General features: G+C 37.3%; 1 protein-coding gene across 2 annotated transcripts; it reads left to right on the top strand.

Moving 5' to 3' along the window:
* Positions 1 to 2316: 2316 nt before the first annotated feature.
* On the top strand, positions 2317 to 19003 carry napab (N-ethylmaleimide-sensitive factor attachment protein, alpha b). Of its 2 annotated transcripts, none has more exons than XM_058388048.1 (11): positions 2317 to 2520; positions 3634 to 3713; positions 7171 to 7287; positions 8131 to 8177; positions 8406 to 8483; positions 13445 to 13500; positions 13637 to 13721; positions 16201 to 16305; positions 16402 to 16470; positions 16733 to 16783; positions 18323 to 18997. In XM_058388048.1, exons 1-11 carry the CDS (start codon positions 2423 to 2425, stop codon positions 18422 to 18424), a joined length of 888 nt encoding a protein of 295 aa, XP_058244031.1. In that variant the 5' UTR covers positions 2317 to 2422; the 3' UTR covers positions 18425 to 18997. The 2 variants fall into 2 exon arrangements, with proteins under 2 accessions (XP_058244031.1, XP_058244032.1); XM_058388049.1 differs by having other exon boundaries at positions 2440 to 2553; positions 18323 to 19003.
* Positions 19004 to 22846: the final 3843 nt, after the last annotated feature.

Below are 22846 nucleotides of genomic sequence, written 5' to 3'. Positions count from 1 at the left end.
AAAATAGGCATATGAAGCAGCCAGCTGAACATAAAATGATAGCAACAGCTGAGACAAACCCAAAAGATTACAGGCCCTTACTGCCAGCTACACAGACCATACCCAAATACGTCACTATGCCTACATGGGGAATACCTCAAAATTAACTACACAAACTGCACAACAGCCCAGAAGGCTTGAAGTCATACAGAAGAAATGCATGCCCCCTGGTGGGGACTTATACAAAACATTACAAGTTCTTTACTATTGTACATGTACAGGATCTCTGATTACATTTGGTAACAGTGTTTATAATCGAGGCTAATGACATGGTGGTAAATCGTACTTCCCTGTTTGTTAAACAGAATTACTCTTAATCATCCTGTTCCACTAATTTGGCCTGCAATTCTTTAAGCATTGAATTTATAAAAAAGGATTCCATGCTCCCAGTGCAAACACTGTCATCTTCAGAAATCTCAGAATCCCGTAATGCACTGCTTGGCATGCCATATCATGAAAGCTGAGAACCTGTCAGAACCTGCCACTGTGGATGTTTGAAGTTATACTCCACTGGAAGAGAAGCAGAATAAATATGTTTATACCCTAGAGCTGTTGAATAATCAAATCTGATTGGTCAGAAGGTGTGCATTGTTTAACCGAAAGGCTCAGACACAAGTTATGGTATTAATGGGCTTATTCACAAACAGGGTAGTTTCTATAGAAACGGCTCATATGTGAGTTTTTTAGGTGGCAACATTTATTTAACAAGTCACAGATATCTACGCTTTGTCATTTCATGCTGGATTACAAAGTTTCTCAGCAGGGGGTGGGGGGGATGTTAGTGAAAACAAGAATGGTAACAGGAAGTCTCCAGATCATATCATCATCCATTAAATAAATTAAACATTGTTATCATTGGCATTGTAAAATCTCTGTGGAGTATGGCAAACCAGGGAGGCAACCCAGTAGCTGGTGGTTACTGACTGCAAATCATTTGCAATCATATTAAAAATTACAATTTCATTTGCAATTGTTTGTTTGTCCAATTACTTTAACCACATATAAAAAAAAGTGCTGTAATTCCAGCAGCCCGGTGGAGTTAGTGCCCATATCTGTCTATTTGGAATAAAGGAAAACAAAAGAAGTTTCCTTATCCATATGTTTCCGGTCCTTATCCCTTCCCAATACTCTTGTAAGAGATGAATGAAAGAGATTCTATGTTTTGTTAATAATATTTTGTATTTATGAATGGACTTTTATTTTTACAAGGAAGATTGTAAGGGACTTTTATGTTACTGAAATATATTGAGCACTGACTCTTTTTTTTTTTTTGGAGGGGTCAGTGTAATGAGGGGAGAAGAGAAAATAAAGGGAGAGAAAGGCTATGAGAGAAGATCTCGTTATGGTGTCCGTGTTTTATTATTGCCTTCCTGAACACCCACAACACCTCCACTATTACACTATATTTTACGGGTAATTCAAGAATACTTGGATTATTAAATTAAATTAAATTGTTAAATTAGTAACCATTGACTAGAGTTGAGGTATCCCTGCCATCGAGTTCGACTTTCTTACGCCGTCCACTTTTTCCTGACCTAAAACAAATACTCCCGTCGCACAAACTTCTGCTGTGTTCGCGGTGTCTCGTAAGTCGTAGTTTACATGATGCAACAACGTCATTTCCCAAACAAAACATGGACACCGCATGAAAAAAAAAAATTTGTTTCCTCTGTCACGAAAAGCTCATAAAAAGTTACTTTAACCGCAGTTTCACGGACACAGGCCTGGGTAGCTATTCTACTGTAGTGAACTTCTTGCATTCGTGCAACTTATGGACTGAAATTACAGAACATCGGATCTGTTAGCAACAAGCTAATCTCACCAGTTCTCAACCTTGGCCATAACTTACAGTGAAAAATACATTTTCAGTTTGTTTCATGCATGGTTATAGGATTAAAGAAATACCGTGTCTATTTAAAGCTAATACTGCTGTCAACTTAAAAGTGGTGAAGGATTACTTTAAACTGTTTACAATTTGCGCGACTGTAAACATGCAGACACTGGAAATTGGGAAATTAAGGGGGTTTTGGAGGATGTTACCGGCTATAAGCGGGGAATTATAAGTTACACCTTCGCCTTAAAAGCATCGTCCATACAAGGCCGAATGCATTCAAAGTTTTCATATTTGTAACTTCTGGCATGTTATTTACTTTATCTCAGATCTATTGTTACATATTTTACCATTCGATTTAACCACCTGACAAAAGTATGTAAAGAAAGTTACCTAGTTTACTTTTCATTGAAACCAGCGACTCGTTTTATAAAGGGCTTTTATTTTGAAAGGAACGCTTTCCGGGTGGCCATCTCGGAAATCTTGGTGATTTGTGTTGATGTGGCTGAAAGCTGGCGGTTCCTAACTCAACGTTAACTGTTTACAGGAAATATGGACAACTCGGGCAAAGAAAAAGAAGCCATGGCTCTAATGGCAGAAGCCGAAAAGAAAGTCAAATCTTCGCAGTCCTTCTTCGGCTCCCTGTTTGGGTGAGCAGTCAGTGGATAAGCTGTCTACTGGTAGTACGTCAGCTACTTGTTAGCTAGCTATAGAGTTGTTAGTTAACTGTTTAGCACTGCGCGCGCTGATCAACTGTCAGTCTAAATCACGTGTCATACACAAGGCCTGTAACCTCGGTTCTTGTGGCCCGTGTGAACTTCGATAAAGTTTTGATGAATCGGCCCGCAGAATGCGTACAAGATTGTTCAACATTTTCAAGCCATCCTGAAGTTAGAGCAGAGCCGTAGTGACAGCTTTCTTTCAGCGTGCGAGAAAGTTTCTCACGCCGCTGAATTAAGTCTGATGAACAGTAGCCTTTTTCGCCTTTTAAAATAGCCGAATGTCATTTACCGTAAACCGGCGTATATACGTGCAGTGGTTTTTTTTTTTTTTTTTTACCGTGGCTGCTTTGATTGCGGTCTGCATGCTGTTTGCTAAGTTGATGTAAGACACACTCTTGTCTAAATACGGATTTTTTTTTTTTGTGGAGAGAGTAGTAACCAGAAAAATAAAATATCGGGCTTAAAGAAATATGAAAAATATTATTTTCCTGTTGTCTACAGTTGGTAAATATAACATGCTCCTGCATGTCAAGTGGATTTCAGACAGCACCGATTTATTTAATCATTTATTGTTCATCTACCTCCACATAATCTTTACTTGTTAATGGCATTGCTATAAACTACCTTCATCACAGTTCCACTGAAAAATCAAACATGTTAATAATATCCAAAAATTTACGTCTAATATTATAAACCATGATCTACTTTTCTTTTGGGGTGACTTCAGTAAGCTACTTAACCGGCGTTCGCCTCCATGTGTATATATGTACTACATGCTTAAAGTCTTGTTTCTCATTAATAACTTGTGATTAAACAAAGGAATGTATTCATATAAAAACATTATAAGCATTATATATTTGTTTGCCTTTCTCTTTCACTGAAATATAATTGTCATACACATACGCATGAAAATATAATATCCACCTTGACTTAACTAACATGAAAAATAATGACCAGTATTATGGGTAAATGACTAAACTGTTATTTGAAACTATGAAAGCACAATGCTGTGAATAAATAATCTGCTTTTTGCTTACTCAGGGGTTCTTCTAAGATGGAGGAAGCATGTGACATGTACGCCAGAGCAGCCAACATGTTCAAGATGGCAAAGAATTGGAGTGGTAATAGCTAAAACTGAGCACATTAGTATGCACTTGCAAACGTGCTTGCAGTTATCTAATCAGCTCATCATGCACCAGTGCAATGAACACAATCATGCAGATACAGGTCAAGAACGTCTGGTAATTTGTACGTCAAATATCAGAATTGAAAAAAAAGTGGTCTCTAACTGATCGTGGCATGGATGATGGCACCAGATTAACTGATTTGAGTATTTCAGAAACGGCTGGTCATTTGATAATTTCACAAACGTCAGTTTCTAGAAATTAGACAGAATAGTCCAAAAAGGCCTGTGTGCAGATGGTCTTCAGGCTGAAACAGCTTGCTGATGAGAGATCAGAGGACAATCACCAAGCTGGTTTGAGCTGACAGGAAGTCCAAAGTAACTCAGATAAGCACTCTTTAAAAGTGCTGTGATCAGAAAAGCATCTGAGAATGCCAAACATGTCAAACCGTAAGATGGATTAGCTGCAAATTGCAGAAGACCACAGGTTTAACTCCTGTCAGCCAAGCACAAGAATCTGAGGTTATTATAGGCATAGACTCACCCAGCTGAAGTCTGGAGAAAGACCAGGTGATTTGATAAGTTTGAATGAGCCTGTGTCCATGATTCTTATTCTTAGTTGACAGGAATGGAACCTGATGTAGTCTTCTGTTGTTGTAGTACATCCACTTCAATGTTTAATGTTTTGTTCATGCTGAGATGCTTTTCTGCTCACCCCAGATGTAAAGTGTTCTTATTTGAGTAGCCATATCCTTCAACAATCTGGCTTCACTCAGTATTTTTGATTATACCATTCTGTTGCAATTTCTGCCACATGATTGGCTGATCGGATAACTGTATAAATGAACAGATTTTCCTAATAATGTGAGACAGTGAGTGTATATATATATATACAATCAGGTCAATAAGTATTTGGACAGTGACAAAATTATTTTAATTTTGCATGTACATTATACCACCACAATGGATTTGAAATGAAGCGGTCAAGATGTGATTGAAGTGTTGACTTTCAGTTTTAATTCAAGGAGGGTTAACAAAAAAAAAATATTGCATTAACTGTTTAGGAATTACAACCATATATCATAGTCCCTACATTTTCACAGGCTTAAAAGTAATAGGAAAAAACTACCAGCATTATAAATATAAGGAATATTTTTAATAATATTATTTTTTTTTTTGGAATAGCTGCCTGAGGTCTGTAACCCACTGATATTGCAAATTACTAAGCTTCTTTCATTGAGATGTTTTGCCAGCCTTTTTTGCCTTTACAGCAGCTGCTGTCGGTTGCTGCTTGTGGTTCTTTCTGCCTTCAGTTTTGTCTTCCGAAAGTGAAAAGCATGCTCTGGTGGGTTGAGGTCAAGGGCCTAACTGTACCATTTGCAGTAAGAAGCTCTTACGTGGTTTTCACAATTTGTTTTAATGTCATTATTCTTTCGTACTGTGATTCACCTATTCAGTTGGTTTTGCAGAATTTGACTGAATCTGAGTAGAAACTATAGGTCTGTACACTTCAGAATTCATGTTGCTATTTCTGTCAGCCGTCACATAATCAGTAAACACCAGTGACCTAGTTCCATTGGCAGCCATGCATGCCCATGCCATAACACTGCCTTCAGCATGTCTGTTGGATGATGTAGTATGCTTTGGATCATGAGCCCTTTGTTTCCTTCTCCATATACTTCTCGTCCCATAATCCTGCTACAAGTTAAATTCAGCTTCGTATGTCCAAAGTCTCTTGTTCCAGAACTGGATTTTTTTTGTTTTCTTGCCTAGACTAATTTGGACATACTAAGTGTTAGCATTGGTTTGCATTTTGAGGAAATCTTCTGTATTTGCATTCATGAAGGCTTCTCTTGATTGCAAGCTTTGACAGTGATACACCTACCTCCTTGAGTGTTCTTGACTTAGCTAGATGCTGTGAAGTGTTTTTTTTTGTCACCAAGGAACAAATTCTATGTTCATCCAGTTTAGTTATTTTTCATGGTCTTCATGGACTTTTGGAGTTTCTGAGCTCACCAGTGTGTTCCTTTATATTAAGAATGTCAATCCTAAATTTTCTGCTCTCGTACTATTGTTCTGGTGTTCCCATGAACAGCTACCATATTCAACATTTGGAATCAATTCTAAACCTTTAATTACAACTTGTCAGAAACTGCTTATCAGTCAATTGTCTAATTACATTTGAGCCTGTAAAAATAGAGGAACTGTAAATGAAAAAAGTGAAAAGTAGTATCTACGAAATATTTACAAACATTTCATTTATTTAGTATGTCCCCTTTTTGCTTTAATGACATTCTGCTCAGCTGCCATGGACGTCACGAGTTTGTGCAAAACCTCATGATCCATTTTTTGATCTAGAAGACGACATGTTTGGGGAAAATATGACCATTTGTACAGAACATTGTCTAAAATCTTAACTTCAAAATTTAAACAGGGTAAATGAAACATGAAGAAAGTACAATCTCCTTATTTAGAAAGTCTGAATAATTGTGTGGTCCTCGCCAACTTCCACAAACAAACAAATAACTCCATATGACAACAAATGGAACAGATTTTAATATATAGAAATTTTTTGTAGTATTTTTTCCCCCCAAAAAAACGACATTCAGAAAGATGCGTAGGTAGGTTTGCAGTTGTACCATACTCTTTACATTTTCGGATGATGGATTGAACAGCGCTCCATGAGATGTTCAAAGCTTGGGATATGTTTTTCTAACCTGCTTTAAACTTTTCCACCACTTTATCCCTGACCTGTCTGGTGTTTTCCTTGGGCTTCATGATGCTGGTTGTTCAGTTTGTTAGAGAATATTAGTGAGGTCTTCACAGAACAGCTGTATTTATACCCAGATTACACAATGGCAGACCTTATTTACTAATTAGGTGACTTCTGAAGGAAATTAGTTCCACTGGATTTTAGTTGGGGGCATTCAGAGTAAAGGGGGCTGAATACAAATGCATGCCACACTTTTCAGATATTTATTTCTAAAAAACATTTTGAAAACCATTTATCATTTTCCTTCCACCTGACAATTATGTGCCACTTTGTGTATCACATAAAATCCCCTCAAAATACATTTATGTTTGTGGTTGTAATGTGACAAAATGTGGAAAAGTTCAAGGGGTATGAATACTTTTGCAAGGCACTGTATAATTCAGTAGCATAAAGAACCATTTAATTCGTAACACCAAGCTTCTAGTAACTCTTTTAATGATTGTGCTATTATGAAGGGTGTACTTACTTTTACCCACCTGGTTTCTGAATGTTGATTTACTTTATGGGGGAAAATGACTACATATTGAAATTTGTTGTCGACTGAGGTTGTTTGTTTGCATTTAGACGTTGGTATAGAGCACCTGCTTGTCTTGTCATTTCTCTTTTTCTTTGTCATTTCTCTGTCTCTCTTTTTCCCATGACATGATTGATTTAGTGTCACTCATACAGAGGTTTTTTTTAGCTGCAGGAGATGCTTTCTGTCAGGCAGCACTCCTTCATCTACAGATGCAGAGCAAACATGATGCAGCAACAAACTTCATTGATGCAGGAAATGCCTTTAAAAAAGCTGACCCTCAAGGTTTGTTCTGTTCATATTTTTAATATTTTACATTTTAACATGTTTGCCAAAGTGGTCAAATTGTAGTGCAGTCTATGATAACCTGCCGATTATGTTCAATTGTTCAGTGTTTTCTCCCAGTGTTTTAACATCTCTTCTTTAAGAAAACTGTGAAATAGACGGAAACCTAATCTACATAATCATGGATGCATTAATGCCTAAAGAACAGCACAAATAGGAGACAGGAGAAATATGTGGGAATTTGAACTAAGTGGTGCCTTTTGGCCCTGTTGGGGATGATGAGGATGATATTCTCTGTCAGTTGAATGTATGTTCCATAAAATGCACAAGTTGCAAGCATAGCTTTTTTCTTTTAAACTTTAACCAGCAAAGACACATATGTAATTACTTTCTATGATTGCTGTACTTATGTTTGTCACATGTGAATTGAGAAGGGTTATGGCTGAAGTGGGTTATAGTGCACTGTGATGTCACGTAACACGTCTTGACATAAATTAAACAAAATGTACTTATTTACAGAGACAAAATGCAAAAAAGCAAGAATCTTTAAGAGTTTGATGTTTAAATTTAGAAATAATACGTATAAGAGACGTTCTGGAAAAAAGAAACTTGTGAGTAATTATAAACTGGGTAAATTCTGCCTGAAAGCATTTCTGAAGTGCTTTCACTCATCTGTTTTAAGCAGCCTGAGCCAACTCACATAATAATCCTGAATTCTGAACATTGTTTCCAGAAATACAGGCATATTTTTGTACTTCTTAAAGGTGCCTAAAGGCATTGTAATTCAAGGCCAAATATAGAACAAGTCACCTGTAACGTACTTGCCTTCTTCTATCTCTACAGAGGCCATAAACTGCCTGATTAGGGCAATCGAGATTTACACCGATATGGTGAGTCAAAACAGCTGAACATTTCATTTGTAGTTTTGTATTTTAACTTAACTGAAAATTGTTTTGGCATTTGTGGGAAATACTTTTTGTTGTTGTTGCTGGATGAGACAAGACACACATATACTCATTTTACCACCAGAGGGCATTCTGTTACATGTTACATTCTGTTTTGGACTGTGCTGGTTTTACAGAAATCAGAAAGGTTCAGAAATCTTTCTTGTATTGTAGGGTCGTTTTACAATTGCAGCAAAGCATCATGTGACCATTGCAGAGATCTATGAAACAGAACTTGTCGACATTGATAAGGTAAGATGTTCTGCTTCAGTATGAGCTTTATTATGGGTTTTGTACACAAGACTGATTGTATGTATGAATCTGTTATGCTAGCAGTTTTCTGGCCAAACTGTAGGGTTTTCCACACATACTTTTACATACACATACTTTGGTTGAGTGAGAGACCCTGGAATGCCTGGGAATGGCACAGCACCCATCTTTGTGATGGAAGCCTGTGAAAGGAACAGTGGCACGCTCCTTCCCTCCGTAGTGCTAGGGTCTTCTCCTTGGGCATGAGAGATTAACCCTTAAGCCCCCTTACAAGGGTCACATTTGATTCTTTCTACTATTCTATCTTCGTATTTTCGGTAGAATCTTTCATCACTCCGTAGGGACCCGGAGAATAATATCCCCATTATCCCAATTCTATTATGAGGGACAACTTGTTTGCCGTGAGTTGCGACCCGTGTCGGTGGAGGAAGAGATCCTGGTCTCTGAAAAATGCAGTTTGCTGCTGCTTCCATTATTTCAACACGACTTCACTTAGATGGGAGGTTGGAATGGCTCGATGCAATCAATCGGCTGGTCAAAGCATAATCCAAGAATACTCTGAGATAACTGATCATCAAAAAATTTTCAGACTCCTAGGAGATTTTGGCTAAGGGTCATTCAAGTGATTTGAGCAACTTGTTGCTTATTTTTGCTTGAATATATCATCACTATATCCTTGATACATAATCTGCTGGAGTTCCGCGGCACTGTGTATCCCTCTTTTTTGGGCTCCAAGGTGGGTGAGGAGTAGAGATGATGAAAAGGAAAACTTAAAACATGGCTACTAAACCCAACTCAAAAAAATGTCTTTTGGACCTAGATACTGACAGCACTTCTGGAAAGACATGCGCTTTTATGATAAGTAACGATGACTGGCCAAAATTTATTATTACTGAATCTTCCTCTCCTGATTTCCCAATCACCAGACTTTCCCCCTTTGCTATACAAAAAGGCATTACAGGAATAGCAGGAACAGTAAAAGAAGTAAAAAATAAAAATAAAAAAGCTACGGACTGGTCAACTTCTTGTGGAATGTTCCAAAAAAGCCAACACTGAGAATCTGCTACATGCCAGCATGTTAGCTGGAGTATATGTGAAGACATCCCCACATCCAACACTGAATTACAGTAAAGGAGTGATCCGTACCAGAGAACTAGATGACGTGGATGAAGAAGAAATAAAAACCAGTAATTAAAATAAGTACATACATCACTTTCAACAAGCCAAAAATCCCAGAAACAATTCTAATTGGGTACCTAAGTGTTCTAGTGGATCAGGTCGTACCCAATACTCTTAGATGTTTTAATTGTCAGAAATATGGACATGGATCGAATGGCTGCAGCAATAAACACGTGTGTTGTAATTGCGGCGAGGAAAACCATGACAAAGAGAATTGTGAAAAACCATCCAAATGTTGTAATTGTTCAGGTGATCATTCGGCTGCATCAAAACTGTGTCCCATGTGGATCAAAGAAAAGGAAATACAGAAGATCAGATGTTCAAAGAGGGTCAGTTAACCTGAAGCAAGGAAAATGGTGGCTGCTGCCCCCGGTTTTGCTCTGAACAAAACTTTTGCTAGTGTGGTAAAAAAAAAAAAAACTGTGAGGACGATTGATTACCAGACGATTGATTTCCCAAACTATTAACCATAATAACCCTCTCTCAAGAACAAAGAATACAGGAGTTCAGAGTGGATCTCCTTCTAATGACACTCGCTTTGACCAGAGTTTAAAAACTGAAAACGAGAAAGCAAATAAAAGTAACAAGAAGTCAAGTACTACTCAATCAACGGATGACATCTTAAAGACAAAAATTAAAGATGCAGAAATGAAAGACAATGAACATCCTAGTAGACGTCAATCTCCTAAAGGCAGGATTAGGACATCCAGGTTCTTCCAAATAGATGCTGGAAAATTTTATCATTCAATGGAACTGTTGTGGTGTTCGGGCTAATGTAGCGGAGTTGCAATGCCTAACTGCAGTCATTAATCCTATTGCTGTATGCCTCCAGGAGACACAGCTACCATCAGATAACTTTTTTGGACTCTCAGAAGATAGCTCGGATGCTATGCAGAACTTTACAAAAATTCTTATATCTGTAGCGAAGACCAAGAACATCTCTAAATAAAACATCTAGATGAACCCCATGGTTCGATGATAGATGAAGAGTTGCTCAAGCAAGAAGAACCAAAAACGAAGTTAAAAAGGAAAGCTGAAAAAGATTTGTCTCCAACATCTCAGCAAATACCCCATAAAGTAAAATATGGAATCTAATATGAAAAATAAAAGAGGAAAACAATGGTCCACGAATACAGCACATCAAACAGAATGACTCGAACTTGACATCAAAACAAGAAAAAACATATTAGCAAAAACCTTTGAAAAGAACTTATTAATTAAAAATTGCACTCCTTCTTTCAGAGCCTTCCATGATAAACAAAGGAAAAAAATTAACTTTAGCTCTAGAAATGCAGGACCATACAACCAACTTTTTTTACTGGAAGAACTACAACAAGCCATCAAAAAATCCCACGACACGGCTGTTGGACCAGAAAATGTCCATTATCAATTTTTTAAAGAACTTACCTCACCTTTTTCTTAAAAAACTTAAGATTTTTAACTCTATCTGGATATCAGGAAGTATTCCATCTGCTTAGCATTAAGCAGAAATAGTTCCTATTCCAAAGCCAGGAAAAGATCATAAAGATCCTTCTAATTATCGCCCTATTGCTTTAACCAGTTGTTAGGATGGTTAATGACCGCCTGGTCTGGATACTGGAATCTGAACATCACATACATAATGCCCAGTGTGGATTCAGGAAAGGTCGAAGCACTACAGACCACCTTGTGTGTCTTGAAAGATATATTTGTAATGCTTTCATTAGGAAAGAACATGCTGTGCTGTGTGATTTGTATCAAATGAATTTTAGAGGATGTTTGCCTATTTTTATTCAAAGTTTCTTATCTAATAGATTTTTTAGAGTCAAAAAAGCAAACACATTATCAGAATGGCATAAACAAGAACTTGGGGTACCTCAAGGAAGTATTTTATCTGTAACTCTTTTTAGTATTAAAATAAATAACATCGTAAAAACCATTGGTTCTGACGTTCTCTGCAGTTGTAGATGATATATATGAATATCTGGTTTATATGAATATGATGACCATTGAGCAGACAATCCAACAGAAGATAGACAAGACAAGATGCAATCTTGGTCAATGCAGAATGGTTTCAAGTTCTCACAAACAAAAACTGTTTGCATGCATTTCTGTCCACTTCGATCATTACATAATGAACCAGAGTTGTTTATGGATCAAAATCAGCAAATAAAGTGGCAGCAGCTTTTATAACAAATGGACTGCATCAGGGTCTACGCATCCCAGATCAAAGTTCAGTTTTTACTGCAGAGGCAAATGCTCTGCTTATGGCTTTGAAGTTAACTGAATCCACATCACGAAAGGATTACTTAATAATAACAGACTCAAAATCATGTCTCAAAGCACTAGAAAATTTACAGATCATCCAACAAAAAGTCCTAATCAAGTTATCATTTTTAGAATAAAAAAATTTTAACATACTTTTTTGTTGGATACCTGGACACTCTCAGGTAATGAGCAAGCAGACAAAACTGCCAAAGAAGCATTAAAAACCAATCAAATGCTCTATACCTTTCACAGATTTCACCAATTTTAAATGTATACATCAAAAATAAATGAATGGGACCAATGTTTAAATAACAAGCTGCATGAAATAAATCCAAATATTGGAACAAAACATACATTTCCTTTTAATAATTGTTGGGGTCAAGTCATATATACAAGATGCAGAATAGGACACTCAAAAGCTACACACCAATTTTTACTATCAAGAGAAAATCCGCCATAGTGTCCATCATGTAAAACCCTTCTGTCCATCAAACATATTCTATTTGAATGTAATAATTTTACCCCTGGAAGGAACTTGTTTATTCTGTTGACACTTTTGAAAAAGGTTTTAAACAAGTAAACCCAATTTCAGTTTTAAAGTTCTTAAGAAAATGAATCTAAAACATCTTATATAGTTTTAATATTGAATAAGAAAGAAAGAAAAAAAAACCCTGAAATGGGTTATGTTTTATATACATTTTTACAGATATTTTGATTATGATGGACCACACATTGCAAAGATCAGAGACATCTTGATTTATGTTTTCATAATTCATTTTGTTGTGTTAATTACTTTTTGTTATGGGTATTTATTTATATATATTTATATATATATATATATATATATATATATATATATATATATATATATATATATATATATATATATATATATATATATATATATATATATAAACAAGACTTTCATATGACTGGAGCTATGGAATTAGCTCACTGGTGTGAGTGCTTGCACTGAGAGCCTCACAGTATAATCCCATACCAACCTATATGGCTAAATTTCTTTTCTGCAAATAACTGTGTTCCAGCACGATGACAAGCCATGCATCTAAAGGAGCTGTTCTTCATGGCTTGTCGGTTAATCCTGAGTATCTACCTGTCTCACTGACTGACTGTCCTGTTGGATTAATTAACTGTATATGAGTTGTATATGAATTAATCTGAATCTGGAAGTCAGGACTGATATTGTGTAAAAAAGGGGTGGGGGGTGTTGCATGAAGGCACAAATTAATGCTCCACTCCCTGTGTACTTAATGTCATTAAGAGAAAATATTTACAATATTTACTTTGTAAATTTCATGGCTAAAACAGTGAGTGATTGCTCACATTGTACAAGCATAGGGCAGTGAGTAAGTCTTAGATGGGCAGAAATTATACTGGTACCAATGGTTTTGCTGTGCTTAAGTGTCAAGTGTTAATGGCAAAAAAAGCAACAGCAACATTCACCTGTGTTCATAAATGTTTATAAAGCTTAGCTGACATTAGTTATTTTTTTTCAGGCTATGGCTCACTATGAGCAAGCTGCTGATTACTACAAAGGAGAGGAGTCAACAAGGTTACCACATGTTTATTATCACCATATATACAAACTCTGTTTATTAAAATGTCATTTTTAAAAAAGGACATAATTTATTATTCTGTCTAGGGTGTTGATTATGTAATGATTGGCAGTGATTCTGTTCTCACTACAGCTCAGCCAACAAATGCCTGCTTAAAGTTGCCACCTATGCTGCTCAGCTGGAGCAGTATCCAAAAGCTATTGAGATATATGAACAGGTGAGTATAAGCTTACAGTGCTTTTTCCCCTCTGTCAGCATGGTGGCTAATATGACAGATTTTCAGTTTTTTTTAACCTTAAACCTGTTGTGGCAGTGCTTTTTACAAACAGAAAATCACTCTGCATTTCCTTCTATAACACCAGTGGTGGAACGTTTTTTCTTAGCTTTGTTTGTTTTCCAAACTTGTTCTGAAATAGTGAACAACGGCAGCACTTACAACTTGCAATAATTGCTGCATCCCTACAAATCATTCTTGAAGCTTTCATCATTTCCCTCTAATGTGCTTGTGAGGAAGAGGTGGCTGTGTACACAGCAGCATTTCAAAGAATTTGATTACTTGAAAACCAGTAGCTAAAAACTTTGGTCTGTACCCTCTTCAGTTTGAATGGACAGATTAAACATCTGTTGTCCTGGACAACATCTGCTGGAAAGTCACCTGGTGTTTTTCCAGTCTTCAACTGTCTAGAGTTTTTTTTTTTTTTTTTTTGAGTCTGTGCCAATGATGGAATAAAATATTTGTTTTTGGCTTACTTGAGATACTATAGATTTCCTGTCAGCTTAGACCAGTCTGGTCTTTCTCCCCTGATCTCTCTCATCAACCAGGTGTTTCAAGCTTGCAGATCCTCTGCTCACAAGATTAAAATCAATCTGTGTAAAACCCTAGAAATTGTTGTGTGTGAAAATCAGCAGGAGGTTTCTGAAATACATAAACCAGCCCATCTGTCACCAATAAACATGCCACAGTTAAAGTCACAGATATAAGTATTTACCTGTTCTGCTGTTTAATGTTGAACATAAATAAACATAAGAAAGTTTGTGTACCAGAATTATCCAAAAAGGACAACTGGTAAACAAGCGACATTGTCAGGAGAGCCCAATATGATGCTCTGGGCAAAATTCCAAAGCAGACAAAGTATACCCCTTCATGGCTGCTGTATTCCCTAATGGCATTGATCTCTTTCAGCAGCATAATGTGCCCTGCAACACTAGAAAATGTGAATCTGTAAATTCACATATGTCAAATGTTTTTCTAGATAAAGTGCTTAGGTGCTTATTTATTCTCTAATTTGGTTTGAAGGTAGTTAATAAGTAGTAAGCTCTTGATGTACTGGCAATTGAATTGAGCTCAGTAACTTTAAACATGGCATTGTCATCAGATTCACCGATGCCAAAAAGCCAACTTATGATATTTCTACCCTGCCCTGGTGAACTGTAAGTGTTATTATTGTCAAATGAAATTGTCTAGGATCAACAACAGCTCAGCCATGAAAAGGTATACCATGTAAACTCACAGAATGGGATCACCAAATGTTGAAGCTCATAGCACATAAGAATCACCAATGCACCATTGCATTACTAACTACAGAGTTCCAAACTGACTCTAAAAGAAACATTGGGATAAGAACTGTGTTTTAGGCGCTTCATGGGTTTCTCTGGCTACAGCACCCAAGTCTAAGATCATTATGCTTAATGCCAAGCATCGGCTGGAGTGTTGGAAAGCACACTGGTAGAAAGCAAATTGCGTTATTTCGCTTTGGAAACATGTACTATGGAATAATGACTCACACTTCACTACCTGGCATTCTGATGGTAGAATCTGGGTTTTGTGGATGCCAGGAGAACGCTACAAATCAGAATGCATATTGCCAACAGTGAAGTTTAATGGGGGAGTGATAATGGTCTGGAGCATATTTTCAGGGTTTGGGTTAGGGTCCCTTATTTCCCTTTATTTTACTATTTGAAGGTTAATGATATTGCTTCAGCATAAAAAAGAAAAAAGACAATTGTGAGCTTTCAGCTATGTGTCGTCTGTTTGGAGAGAGCCCTTACCTGTCCCAGGACTGTGCCACTGTACAGAAAACAAAGACATGGTTTGAAAAGTTTAGGGTATGAATGCCTTTCCTGAAAAGTGGAGGCTGTTTAAGGTACAAAGGGAAGTCAACTTTTGCCCTTTGATCTGGTATCTCTTCAAACCAAATTAGAGAATAAATAAGCACCTAACCACTTTAGCTAGAAAAACATTTGACATATGTGAATTTACAGATTCACATTTTCTAGTGTTGCAGGGCACATTATGCTGCTAAAAGAGATCAATGCCATTAGGGAATACAGCAGCCATGAAGGGGTGTACTTTGTCTGCAGCCGAATTTTGCCCAGAGCATCATATTGGGCTCTCCTGACAATGTCACTTGTTCACCAGTTGTCCTTTTTGGATAATTTTGTTACACAAACTTCCTTATGTTTATTTATGTTCAACATTAAACAGCAGAACAGGTACTCTGTAACTAACAGGGACTTTGCGGGATGGGGAATTTGTAAAAACAATAAAATAAATGTAAAATACCTAGTATTTGACATTCTAACTTAGTATTGCAGCGTTATATTTTTAAAAACCAAAGCTATTTTCTCTGTAAACCTACATTTGATGTTAATTTCTCACACCTTGTCTGTCTGTGTGTGTGTGTGTGTGTATACAGGTTGGAACACAAGCAATGGACAGCACGCTATTGAAATACAGTGCTAAGGATTATTTCTTTAAGGCAGCTCTGTGCCACTTCTGTGTTGATATGCTTAATGCCAAGGTTATATACATAAACCTAATATGTATTTTTCTTGTTTACTTGATCATTTATCTTAATTTAATTAAATCTGATTCTCTCCTGTTGTGTTCCTAATAGCTGGCTTTGCAGAAGTATGAGGAAATGTTTCCTGCCTTTTCAGACTCACGTGAATGCAAGTTGGTCAAGGTGAGGTTTCTACCTTTTAATGTTAATATGCTGGACACTAAGTAAAATGTTTTGAATTACTGATGGCAGTGAGGTAACTAAAAGACTGTGGAGAGCAAAATTCACTTGCCTGAATGATTCTACTGTGTGTGTGTGTATATTGATTATTAATAGATCTGATGTGTTTTGTGTATTTTAGATTTGATGTTTGTATTTTTTCATCATGACTTTTTAAAAACTAGTTAACTTTAGTGAACTACCATTGTCTTTGTTACTCACACAGAAACTTTTAGATGCATATGAGGAACAGAATGTTGACGCATATACTGACTCGGTAAGTAAGCATTTTGACCACCTATGAAAATTGATCTTCAGCTTGCTAAAGATGGTGAAGGTTAACTGTTCTTAATCATATACTTTCATCTCAGGCATATTAAAATCCTTTATTAAAATAAACAACTGCATACAATGAGCATAGAGTGAAGGGAAATGCGTATTTGGACACTTACATTAAAATAACATTGCTTATGTCATTACAGAGTCACCTGTCAATGGGTGGGATATATTAGGCAGCAGGTTAACAGCCAGTGTTCAAAGTTGATTTCTTGGAAGCAGGAAAAATAGGCAAGTGTGTGGATCTGAGTAACTCTGACAATGACCAGATTGTTATAGCAAGATGACTGTTTCAGAACATCTCTAAAACCTCAGGTCCAGTATGGTTGGTACTTAGTAAAATTGGTGCAAGGAAGGGAAACTGGTGAACCAGTGGCAGGATAATGAGCACCCAAGGCTCTTTGATGCTACTGTAACACAAATTGCAAAAAAAATGGCTATGATTAAAAGGTATCAGAACACACAATGCATCACAGCTTGCCATGTAAGGGGCTATGTAGCCACAAATTGGTCAGATTGCCCCTGCTGGCCACTATCCACCGAGAAAGCACCTAATATGGAGCAATGGAAGAACATGGCTTGGTCTGATGAATCACCTTTTCTTTTAATCATGTGGGTGGCTGGATGCGTTGCTTACCTGGAGAAGAGGCACCAGGATGCACTGTGGGGAAAAAGGCAAGCCGATGAAGGCAGTGTGTAGCTTGGCATTGTTCGGCTGTAAAACCTGGCATTCGTGTGGACCCTTTCAGCAGAAAAATGCACCCTGCCACATTGTAATAATTGTTCATAAATTTCAGAAATAGTTTGAGGTACATTATAAGTTGTCTTGGCCTTCAAATTCCCCAAATCTTAATCTGATGTGTGGGATGTGATGCACAAACAAGTTAGATCCATGGAGGCCCCACCCACTTACAGGAGATATACTTTTACATACATAAGTTTTTCATATTTACAAAACAATATATACACTGGTTGATATTAAATAAAGTGTCTGAATATCCATTTGTCATAAATGTACATATGGGAGCAGTGGTAATCTCTTATGAAAAAATATTTTTAAAGCAGAAATCTTCGGTTGTTTGATTTATTTATTTATTTATTTTCTAATGGACTTCACTGCATTGTTGTTTTAATGGATATTGCTCATTACTGCAGAATGATTTAAAATCCCACCAGCTAGCTATTTTTTCTATGATAGCTAAAGTGCATGATAGCACATCTGCTAATATTAATACATATTTCTTTGATCTACATAATCAATGCAATTTTGCAAATGCATTTTTCTTTCTTTCTGGATGATTAAATTGTTTATCATTATATTAAATAAAAAGGAAAAATGAATATCACAAAAGCATAATTTTAGCTCACTTATCTCTGGCTTATTGAAAGCTGAACTTGACAATTACAGAAAATAATGTCTGTTTTAATGTCTTGTTCTCTCTCTCTCTCTTTTTGATTTTCCCCTGACTACTGTTTTTAGGTGAAGGAGTTTGACGTAATCTCAAGACTGGATCAGTGGCTCACCACTATCTTGCTGCGCATAAAGAAAACCATACAAGAGGACGAAAGTGACCTTCGTTAACAACCTTATTCTTTTCCCAAACTTTCCTGTTATTTTTATACCTTGAGCTTCCTTTTGTTTTCCTTAATTCTCTTTAAAGCATTGTCATGAATTCCTTCTTTAGTGTTTCTTCTCAGATCCCATTGCCTTCATCTTCGCAGCTCAGACATGGATAATAGTCTACATACAGTCATGGAAGAACACTAAGAAATAGCTTGTTGTTTAGGCAAGCACAGGTTTGAAGAGTGCCTTAGAACTAAAACCAACTGCCCACTTTTATTACTATGCACAAAATGCCTTTTCCCTCAGTTAATGCTATGTTATAATTCACTAGTAATTCAACAAACTTCATTTATTTACTAGTGTTACTTCCATCAGTGATGCCATAATGAATTCACTGCAATAACTTTTTACTGTGTAATTCATCATGGCCTTCCTTGTGTATTCTCTAGATGAACCAGTTATTTTTCTTTCCTTATTTGTTTTATATTTTAAACAGTGATGGATATTGATAAACATGATTACTTCTGTTAATAAGGCTCTAAAATTAAATAAAGTGTATTTATATTATTGAATTGTACACTTTTTAAAAAAAAATGTATAGCATATTAAAAGGTAGTTTGATGTTCATAATGTCAATGTTTGGTTCTCTTTTGTTCTTGTTTCTCAGGTGTGTATGCTGTCCTACCCATGTAAAATATTTCTGTACTTAGATGATTATCTGATAAATAGGGGTAGCGCCAACAATGGGGGTCCTAGGTTCTTGTACAGAAATAATCATTTGATGCTTATTAGTATCCCACCCACTAACAGGTGCCACGATGAGATAATCCGTGTTATTAACTATACCTGTCAGTGATTATAATGTCATGGCTGATCGGTGTATATAAGTCACGCTAAACAGGCAGAAATTATTAAAGCTGTGTTCCAAAATCTATCTATTATGAGTCCAGGAACACTGATGATGTAAGACAAGAAGGCCTGGTGAACAGCTGATGTTACAGTTCATACCAAAGTTGTTCAGTGGGATTGAGATAAGGGCTCTCTGCAAGCCACTTAAGTTCTACCATTAAAAAAAAAAAACAATCGCAAACTCTGTCGCAGCCTGTCCTTGTGCACAGGGGTATTTTATGCCAGAACTGGTTTTGGCTAAGCAAACAAAAACATTCTGGACAGCTGTGTACATTCAACTTTGTATATGATTGATGTTCAGGTATTCACATACATATGGTCATTCCTGTGTCTCTGCAGCTGCTGTTCGTTAATCTTAAAAAAAGAAGACATTAAAAACAGTATTAAAATGTTTGACTTCAACTTCCAAATTGTGTGATGAAGGTAGTAAACGTCTGGCTGTCTGTCCAACTGGATCTGCTAGAATCCTGAAGCTGTGTTCAGTGATGGGAAGACTGGAACCACTCAGCTTTGCTATTACCTCTTCTGATGTTGACAGAATAAAAATCTCAGCATTGTTTAACATACTGTATATGCATTTTGCAAGACTCTTGGAGGCATCATCTTTGCCAAATCATCATCAACTCCTCTTTGCATTCAAGTGAGATATGGGGACCCTGCGTCCTGCTTATACTACAAAGAGCAGGGTGTTTTCATGTGGCACCAGCTTCACAGGCTGTATTTTTAAGTTTAAGCTATGCACTTCTGACACCATTAAATAAACTATAGTTTATTTAAAGAATTAATAACATTTGTTCCATTTTTATAACAAATGTGAATTTTTATTAGGAGTCATACAAAGCAATCCTCAAATTAGCTGTTATTTGTACACCCTGCACTTGCCTCTGATCTGTTTTAAATTTGTGTGGTCCTCATCAAATTACCAGCAAACAAATATAACTTCAGGTGTCAACAAAAACCACCCATGACCAACTGTATTATGGATATTTCTTTTTTTTTCCTGGAACAACAACAGAAAAAACAAATTAGAAACAAAATAAGTACACCTTACTTCTGCAATCAATCAGAGAATAATTAGCAAACGTGTTATTAATAACATGCACAAGATTAGTTAATAATCAAGATGCATTGAACTTTTGGCAGTTTGGTGGTCTGGAGCACTCGATTGAGTGTCTACATCGTTTTAAAAAGAAAAGACAACTTTTACAAACAGAAAGCCCTCAAGACAGTTGCCTGTTTTCCCACACATGAGCATCCCAGCAAATTCAGTACAAGGTCAAACAAATTAGGTCAGAAAATAAAAAACATGAGTCACATCATATAATCTACAGGCCATGGAAAGCATATTAAATGTTTGTTTATACAGGGTGGCTAGGAAAAAGTCCAGCATGAATGCATCAGAACAACCCAGGTCTGAAACAATATCTTTTTTTAGTAATAGGGCAACATGGAGATGTTTGGTCATCATGCAGAATCCCATGTTTAGCAAAATCCAAAACACAATGCAACATTACAAGCACCTTATACTAACTGTTAAGCATATTCTTGGAGGAATGATACATCTGGGCTGGTTTTGGTGCAACGGGTCCTTGGAAAATTGCAGTCATTTAGACAACAATGAATTAAACTTTATACCAGCTTATTCTTGAGACAAATTCTTGAGGCAGTCACCTCACCGGCGCCATGGCAAAAGAAAAAGATCTTGAATGGCTAAGTCAAAGTCCAGACCTCAGTCCCATTATGATGCTGTGGCTGGATCCTAAGAGAGCTGTGCTTATACAAATGCTCTCAAACATCAATGAACTGAAGCAATGTTGTAAAGAAAAATGGGTAAAATGTCTCCAAAATGGTTGACCACATCCTCCAGAAAACATGTACTTCACGTTATTGTTTATAAAGATGGTTCTACATATTACTGAAATATAGGGTATACTTTTGTTTGCATTGTTTCTTACAAGGAGGTCCATAGCTTCCTTCACTTTAATCCTCTCTTACAGGTAATTCATAATGCTCTGGCCTTCATGCTCCAAAGAAATGGAAAAAAAATAAGCAAGCAAGCAGATGTTTTACACCTACAGTATCTCACACAAGTGAGTACACCCCTCACATTTTTGTAAATATTTTATTATATCTTTTCATGTGACAACACATGAAAGAAATGACACTCTGCTACAGTGTAAAGTAGTGAGTGTACAGCCTGTATAACAGTGTAAATTTTCTGTCCCCTCAAAATAACAACACACAACCATTAATGTGTAAACCGTTGGCAACAAAAGTGAGTACACCCCTAAGTGGAAATGTCCAAATTGGGCCCAATTAGCCATTTACCCTCCCCGGTGTCATGTGACTCGTTAGTGTTACAAGGTCTCAGGTGTGAATGGGGAGCAGGTGTGTTAAATTTGGTGTTATCGCTCTCATACCCTCTCATACTGGTCACTGGAAGTTCAACATGGCACCTCATGGCAAAGAACTCTCTGAGGATCTGGAAAAAAGAATTGTTGCTCTACATAAAGATGGCCTAGGCTATAAGAAGATTGCCAAGACCTTAAAACTGACTCTGTAGCATGGTGGGCAAGACCATACAGTGGTTTTACTGGACAGGTTCCACTCAGAACAGGCCTCACCATGGTTGACCAAAGAAGTTGAGTGCACGTGCTCAGCGTCATATCTGGAGGTTGTCTTTGGGAGGGAAATAGACGTATGAGTGCTGCCAGCATTGCTGCAGAGGTGGAAGGGGTGGGGGTGGGGGGTCAGTCTGTCAGTGCTCAGACCATACGCTGCACACTGCATCAAATTGGTCCGCATGGCTGTCATCCCAGAAGGAAGCCTCTTCTAAAGATGATGCACAAGAAAGCCCGCATACAGTTTGCTAAAGACAAGCAGACTAAGGACATGGATTACTGGTCCAATGTCCTGTGGTCCAATGAGACCAAGATAAACGTATTTGGTTCAGATGGTGTCAAGCGTGTGTGGCGGCAACCAGGTGAGGAGTACAAAGACAAGTGTGTCTTGCCTACAGTCAAGCATGGTGGTGGGAGTGTCATGGTCTGGGCCTGCATGAGTGCTGCCGGCACTGGGGAGCTACAGTTCATTGAGGGAACCATGAATGCCAACATGTACTGTGACATACTGAAGCAAAGCATGATCCCCTCCCTTCAGAAACTGGGCCGCAGGGCAGTATTCCAACATGATAACGACCCCAAACACACCTCCAAGATGACCACTGCTTTGCCAAAGAAGCTGAGGGTAGAGGTGATGGACTGGCCAAGCATGTCTCCAGACCTAAGCCCTATTGAGCATCTGTGGGGCATCCTCAAACAGAAGGTGGGGGAGCACAAGGTCTCTAACATCCACCAGCTCTGTGATGTCATCATGGAGGAGTGGAAGAGGACTCCAGTGGCAACCTGTGAAGCTCTGGTGAACTCCATGCCCAAAAGGGTTAAGGCGGTGCTGGAAAATAATGGTGGCCACACAAAATATTGAGACTTTGGGCCCAACTTGGACATTTCCACTTAGGGGTGTACTCACTTT

Source organism: Hemibagrus wyckioides, linkage group LG04 (assembly GCF_019097595.1).
Source record: "Hemibagrus wyckioides isolate EC202008001 linkage group LG04, SWU_Hwy_1.0, whole genome shotgun sequence".
Lineage (NCBI taxonomy): Eukaryota > Metazoa > Chordata > Actinopteri > Siluriformes > Bagridae > Hemibagrus > Hemibagrus wyckioides.
Note: the sequence above shows the minus strand (reverse complement) of the source record. Positions and strands in the feature narration are given on the sequence as shown.

What these genes read in the sequence shown, in the direction of transcription:
- napab (XM_058388048.1), top strand. Translation starts at nt 2,423, where the DNA reads ATGGACAACTCGGGCAAAGAAAAAGAAGCCATGGCTCTAATGGCAGAA. An exon ending in GATGGCAAAGAATTGGAGTG is followed by an intron (nt 3,714 to 7,170) that starts GTAATAGCTAAA and finishes GGTTTTTTTTAG; the next exon opens with CTGCAGGAGATGCTTTCTGT. An exon ending in TTGACGCATATACTGACTCG is followed by an intron (nt 16,784 to 18,322) that starts GTAAGTAAGCAT and finishes TACTGTTTTTAG; the next exon opens with GTGAAGGAGTTTGACGTAAT.